Genomic DNA, 6,464 nt, shown 5'->3' with positions numbered 1-6,464 from the left:
GAGCCCTAGCGGAGCATTCCAGGTTATTTTCCAGAGCTGCTCAGCTACAAGGAGCTTGGTGTCCTTCTGGACCGTCCCTTCCTTGCCTGGGCACCTGGGCAGTGGTGGAGGGTGAGCCCCCCGGACTCAGACCTGCTGTGTCACCAGAAGACCAGCCTGGCCCTCCTGACTTGGCCACCCCCTCTGTGCCGCGCCAGGGGCCTGGAGGCTCCCCAGGCCGTGGGCATCTCCTGCAGGACAGGGCCTGGGCTGAGGGTCCTGCTGTGCGTCAAACCTCTCCCTGTGTCTGGAAAACAGTTACCAGAGGCTCCACTGTGCCAGGTGGGGCCTGGGGCCGTGGCCAGGACCAGACCTCCACACTTTCCGCCCAGGGACTGGCCCAGCAGGCAGGGGGCCTCTGCCCAGCCTCAGTCAGAAGTGGGGGAATATCAGGCTCCCTGGAGTGGGGAGTGGCCCGCCTCTGGGGTACGTGGGGTGTCCTGGGGGGTAGCACGGGGAGGCCGTGGCCATGTCTGGGTGAGCAGAGCTGGGACAGCCTCGCTCCCCATCTGGACCCTAGGCTCTCGCGACGCCTGGTCCAGGGATGGACAGAGGCTGCTCAGCGGCAGGCTCCTGGGGAATCTCTGATCTGAGGAGGTGCCGTGTCTGCCGCTCCAGTGGGTCCTGGCCACCCGCCATCTGGCTGCCTGGCAGGGAGACTGAGGGGAAGTGGTGCCTGGGTTCCAGGCCAGGACCCTGAGGCCGGGGGCCAGGTGAGGTCGGAGGTGGAGTGGGCTGGCTGGCAGGCCACTGGGGCAGGTCTCGGCGCTGCCCTGGCCTGGCCTCAGCCCCAGCTGGCCCTCCCTGGTGCACCTGCCAGTGGCGTGGCCCCTCCGTCGTGTGGCCAGGGAGCCACCACCTGCACGCGTGGCACCCCCGTCTGGGGCACAGGGCTGGGGGCCTCACCTCCCTCAGGATCTCCCAGCACCCAGGCCACTGACCCAGCCAGCAGGGCCTCAGCCACCCTGACCTGAAGAGCAGGGGCAGCCCGTGGGCCCTTGGGGGCCGTGCAGATGCCACAGGGCAGTGACGATTGGGCTTCTTCTTTTGGCTTATTTATGCCTTTGTTCTTTTTAGGTGCACAGGATGGTAGAATATCATATTCTATGTACATGGAGTGTAACTTCCCGTTTTTGTGGTTGTCCAGGATGTGGAGTTTCACCCGTGGTATATTCATATAAGACCATAGGAAAGTGAGGGCCAGTTCATTCCACTGTCTATCCCATTCCCATACCCCCTCCTTTCTCCCCATTCTCCCCTGCCCCATCTGGTAAACCTCCACCCCACCCCATTGTGAGTCAGCAGCTACAGATCAGAGACATATTTGGCCTGGGGTTTCTTGGGATTGGCCTATTTCACTTAGCCATTTGCAACCATTTACTGGCAAATGCCATAATTTCATTCTTTATGGCTGAGTAATATTCCTTTGTGTCTAGGTACCCCATTTTCTTGATGCCTTCATCTATTGAAGGGCACCTCGGTTGGTTCCCTAGCTCAGCTATGGTGAATTGAGCTGCTATGAACATTGATGTAGCTGACTCACTACAGTCCACCAATTTTAAGACCTTGGGGCCTAAACCGAGGAGTGGGATAGCTGGGCCACATGGTCGTTCCGTGGCAAACATTCCAGATTTTCTGGGGAATCTCCAGAACCGTTACTCCAATTCGCAGTCCCCCAGCCACGTCTGAGTGCACTTCTCCCCCACATCCTGGGGAGGGAGAGCAGGAGGACCCCCTGCTGCCGCGAGGCCTGGTCCGACGCTGGCGGGGGTCGGGGGGGTCGGGAGAGGACCCCGCCGCTCCGCCGCTCGCAGCCCCCCACCCCGGACCGGGAGGCTCCGCCCCGCGCGGCGGCCGCACTCGGAGGAATACGGCGCGGTGGGCGGCTCCGCGCTGCGGGCGCTTCGCTGCGGCCGCTCGAGCTGCGCCCGGGCCTGCGCCGAGCCTGCGAGTCGCCAGCTGCGTCCCTGTCCCTGTCCCGTGCCCGGTGAGTGAGGTCCGCGCCGTCCGGCCCGCGCCGCGCGAGGCCGGGGGCCGGGGGCTGGCGCCCGCCCCGACCCCAGCCGCCCCCGCCCCAGCGCCGGCGCCGCGTCCGGAGAAGCCACAGGTGGGCGGGGGCCGGGGGCGGGGCCGGCGCTGGCGGCCACCCCAGGGCAGGTGCGCCCCGGGACCTCCCACGGGGTGGCTGGGGGAGGGCCTCGGCCTCCGGGGCTCCCCGCCGTCGGCCGCTGCCCACAAGTTCCGCCCTGCCCGGGAGGGGCGCGCCACCCCTGCTAGGGGCGGGCGGGACACCCCAGAGCGACACCCTCCTCCCCTCTGCCCCTGGGATCCCGCACCGCCCCTGACCCCGGCTTCTCCTCCCAGGCCTGCGGCGCTCCTCTGGCTCCGGGCTGACCGCTCCATGAGGAAAAACAACATGTGGTTTCTGGACCGGCTTCGCGGGTCCGCGGAACCTGGTGCCGCCCGGGGAGTTGGGGGCGAGTCGGGGGACAAGGCCTCCAAGGGGCCCCGGTACAGCAACGTGCTGACACCCGACAAGATCCCTGACTTCTTCATCCCTCCCAAGCTGCCCTCTGCCCCCGCCGAGGCAGAGGGGCCTGCCGAGCTGGGCCCGTCCACCTCGGAACAGAACCTGGCCACGGCCGCACCCCGCTGCTCACCCCGGAGCCCCCGGCTGCCCGCCAAGCTGGCTGCAGAGAGCCGGAGCCTGCTGAAGGCGGCCACCAGGCACGTCATCCAGATAGAGAGTGCGGAGGACTGGCCCGCCGAGGAGGCCACCGGCGCTGACCCCCAGACCCAGGGAGCCATGTCCCTGCCCTCGGTGCCCAAGGCCCAGACGTCCTACGGCTTCGCCACGCTGGCTGAGAGCCCCCACACCAGGCGCAAGGAGTCCCTCTTCCACAGTGAGCATGGGGCCCTGGCCCAGGTGGGCTCCCCGGGCACGGGGCGCTCGCGGGCAGGCACCAGGGCCCACGGGGGCGAAGGGGGGCCCAGGGAGGCCGGGGCGGCCCTGATGAGCCCCAGCCGCTACTTCAGCGGTGGGGAGAGTGACACAGGATCCTCAGCCGAGTCCTCCCCCTTCGGATCCCCGCTGCTGTCCCGCTCCATGTCGCTGCTCAAAGGCTTCGCCCAGGATGGCCAGGCCAAGGTGAGCCAGCTGAAGCAGTCCGTGGGCCGCCACGGCTCCCTGTCGGCTGACGACAGCACGCCAGACACCAGCCCTGGAGTCCGTCGCCGCCTGACCCGCCGGGCGGCTCCCGAACCGGGCCCCGAGTCGGGCCAGGCACCTCGAGGGGAGCACACGGTCCGGATGGGCCCCAGGGGCAGTGTTCGGCTGCTGGCCGAGTACGAGGCAGCCCAGGCCCGCCTGCGGGTGCGCCTGCTGGCCGCAGAGGGCCTCTACGAGCGTCCCTACGACGGCCGCAGCATCAACTGCTGCGTGGGCCTGTGCCTGGTGCCGGGCAAGCTGCAGAAGCAGCGCAGCACCATCATCAAGAACAGCCGCCACCCGGTCTTCAACGAGGACTTCTTCTTTGATGGCCTGGGGCCCGCCAGTGTCCGGAAATTGGCCCTCAGGATCAAGGTGGTCAACAAGGGCAGCAGCCTCAAGCGGGACACGCTGCTCGGGGAGAAGGAGCTGCCCCTCACCTCCCTGCTTCCCTTCCTGTGAGGGGCAAGGGAGAAGCCCTCTCCTCCACGTGGGCCTGACCACAGTGCTTCTGGGGGCCAGGGCAGACAGGGAGGTGGGCCTGGCTCGATGCCCCTGGGGGTTTCTTGGATCCCAGTGGAGATCAGAATGTGATTTTTCGTGAAATGACCCTCTTGGAGGAGGAGGGTGGGCTGCTTCCCAGCTGAACGTCCCCTCCCCTCTCCCGGGCAGTGACCGAGGCTCTCAGGGTCTGGGAGTCCAGAGGTGGCCGGGGCCCTGGGGCTGAGCTCAGCCTGGCCTCTGCTGCTCCTCCTGGCTGCACTCCGCTCTGCCCAGACACCCAGGGAGCAGTGCCTGACGCCCTCCTGGGCCCCCAAGTGAAGGGCAGGGGTGCCCCTCCCTGTGTCTAGAGCCGGGAGGGCCTGGAGGAGGAACCGGGGTGACCTGCAGCCCCTGCGGCCGGCTCTGCTCCCCCAGGCTCTGCTCAGCCCCTGCTTCTGGTGCAGGAAGTAGAGCTGTTCCCGGGGGAGTGCCTGGAGCCTGCCGCAGTGGAGTTCTTGCCACGCTCTGCCTGTGGCCCCTCGAGGTCCCTGGGGATCGTCCACCTGCCTGCTGGCCACCCCTGGGTCAGCCATCCCCCACACATGTCATGTGGTTGGGCTGTCTTGGGCCGGCCTGACTTGGTTCTTCACAGGGTTCTTGGCTGGCCATGGGTCTCCCTGGGTTGGCTGTGCACCCTCCAAGGACTTCTGTGGGGACCCCCACATTCCGCAAGTCGGTGTGGCAGGCTGCCCGTGGGCAGTGAGTCGGTAGGACCCCGGTGGAGCCCCCTGCTTGGCTGTCAGCCCTTGTGCACCTTGTTCCTCCTGACCCCAGATTTCCAAGTCCCACTAGGGAGGTGCGGAGCAGACTCCCCGGGACCCCAAGCCTGTTCTTGCTGCATGTCCCAGGAGGGGCTGCCCGGAGCTGCTTGTCCCTGCCTGGTCCCCTCTTCTCTGCTTCCTGGAGCATCGAGGGCCCAGGCCTTCAGTGGGGACGGCAAGCAGAGGCCCGTGTGAGGTTGAATGCTTGGAACCACACGCCTCCCTTCTCGGACTCTGACCTCTCCTGTTCCTGGTTCTCCCTGGGGCCCCCGTTTCGTGTACCCCTGCACTGTTTGATAGCTGTGTGTTTGAAGTTGGCTGTGGACAATCCTCACAGCGCCTCCCCCACACGTGTGTGTTTATCAACGCTGTTTTAGTTCAATAAAGGTGTTTCAGGAGTGCAGAGGCCGCGGTCTGCTGGCTCTGCTGTCTAACAGTGAGGGGAACTCGCTGGGGACATGCCAGGCCTCCTGCCGGCACGTCTGGGCCCGGGACACTGCCCACACCTGCAGCCTCACCAGCTCCTCCGTCCAGCAGCCCCCAGCAGGGCTTGGAACCTGTGGGCTGGCACCTCACCCTGTCCCTCGCCGCTTCTCACCTGGGCCGGCCCCCGCCCTTCCTATGGTTGCTGCAGAGACCTGGGGCGGGGCTGCGGGTGTGGAAGCCCCCTTCCCTGTCTCAGATCTGGAAGCGCTCGGGGTCCCTGGGCCTGGGGAAGGGGTCTTTCCTCTGCGGATCCCTCTTGTCCTCACAGCGTCAGCGGGCGGGTGGTTCAGGGTCAGAAGGGTCACTTGGGTCCCAGCTTCTCACTGGTGCAGGGTCCAGGAGGGCCCTCCAGCCCCGTCCTCTTGCTGGGGTGGGGAAGGCTGCCTCTGTCCTCCCCACCCTGAGTGTGCCCCTTTATGGGTGGGGAAGGGAGGTGCAGAGGACAGGGCTGGCCGGCCTTGAGTGAGGACCCTCCGAAGAGCAACCCGCAGGACTGGGCGGGTTGCCCCTGGCTGAGGGCTCAGGGTGGGCCCCACTGACTCCAACCACAGCCCTTTGAGCTTCTTCAGACAGGCCCTGACCCCCACTGCCCTCCCAGGGCCCTGTGTCGCCTTGTCCTCCAAGGGCGGAACTGTGTCCCCTCGCCCGGGCAGCACCATTTCCCCTCTCCCCAGGCTGGGTCCCGGCCCCTTTGGTCCCCAGGCCCAGCTGTTCTTGCTCAGCCCTGGACACAGACTGTTAGACTCCTCAGGGAGCCACCCAGGAGCCAAGTGCAGAGTCAGGGTCCAGTGCAGTCCCCCTCCCGCCACCCGCTGAGTTGAGCAGTTGAGCAGCGCTAAGGAGGCCTGGTTGGCCCAGGATGTGTTGCCAGGGCAACGAGAGCTGTCTTGCCCATCCCCGCCAGCCGCTTGTCACTGGGCCTCCTGTGTGCTCACTTGATGGCATCTGTGTGCTGGCATATTCCAGGAAGGCACGCGCACGTCACCGTCGAGTCCGTGTGGGCAGCGTGACTGTCATGCATGTCAGGACCACGTGTGTGAGCAGGTGCACCGCAGGTCCACTGCCGGGTGCACTGTGCACCAGGGCTGCTGTGCGTCACCGTGAGCCCTGTGCTGTCTGTGCACACTCGTCGCTGCCCCTTCTCTGTGGACAGGCATGGGCCTGTGACGCATGGCCACGGGAGCCCTGCAGAGCTGGCCGTGATGGGTGTGCCACCCCGGCCCTAGAGCCCCTGGCCTGGCCTGGGCCCTGCTCTGTGCCCCAAGCCCTTCACTTATCATCTCCCTCTGTGTGAGTGGTCCCGACTTGGCCTGCTCCCAGGGTGGCCCCCAGTGAGGTCAGACCCCGGGCTGCCCTGGCCAGCCTGCCCTGCTGTCTGGGCAGGACCACTGCCATCTCACCTGCAGGGACCTGAGGCCTGGGGCTTG

The 6,464-nt window shown here is 66.6% G+C and overlaps 1 protein-coding gene across 3 annotated transcripts; it reads left to right on the top strand.

Annotated features, from left to right (window-relative positions):
• Positions 1-487: 487 nt before the first annotated feature.
• Positions 488-4,954, top strand: C2cd4c (C2 calcium dependent domain containing 4C). Of its 3 annotated transcripts, XM_078032061.1 has the most exons (3): positions 488-2,026; positions 2,404-2,942; positions 3,162-4,954. In XM_078032061.1, exons 2-3 carry the CDS (start codon positions 2,441-2,443, stop codon positions 3,707-3,709), a joined length of 1,050 nt encoding a protein of 349 aa, XP_077888187.1. In that variant the 5' UTR covers positions 488-2,026; positions 2,404-2,440; the 3' UTR covers positions 3,710-4,954. The 3 variants fall into 3 exon arrangements, with proteins under 3 accessions (XP_077888187.1, XP_077888173.1, XP_077888181.1); XM_078032047.1 differs by having other exon boundaries at positions 490-2,026; positions 2,404-4,954; XM_078032055.1 differs by lacking the exon at positions 488-2,026 and adding an exon at positions 2,071-2,146 and having other exon boundaries at positions 2,404-4,954.
• The last annotated feature ends 1,510 nt before the right edge of the window (positions 4,955-6,464 follow it).

Source organism: Ictidomys tridecemlineatus, chromosome 2 (genome assembly GCF_052094955.1).
Source record: "Ictidomys tridecemlineatus isolate mIctTri1 chromosome 2, mIctTri1.hap1, whole genome shotgun sequence".
Taxonomy (NCBI): Eukaryota; Metazoa; Chordata; class Mammalia; order Rodentia; family Sciuridae; genus Ictidomys; species Ictidomys tridecemlineatus.
The sequence above is the reverse complement of the archived record's forward strand: the minus strand, read 5'-3'. Positions and strand labels throughout refer to the sequence as shown.

Excerpts from the sequence above, each read along its gene's own strand:
- C2cd4c (XM_078032047.1), top strand. The coding sequence starts at position 2,441 with ATGAGGAAAAACAACATGTGGTTTCTGGACCGGCTTCGCGGGTCCGCG.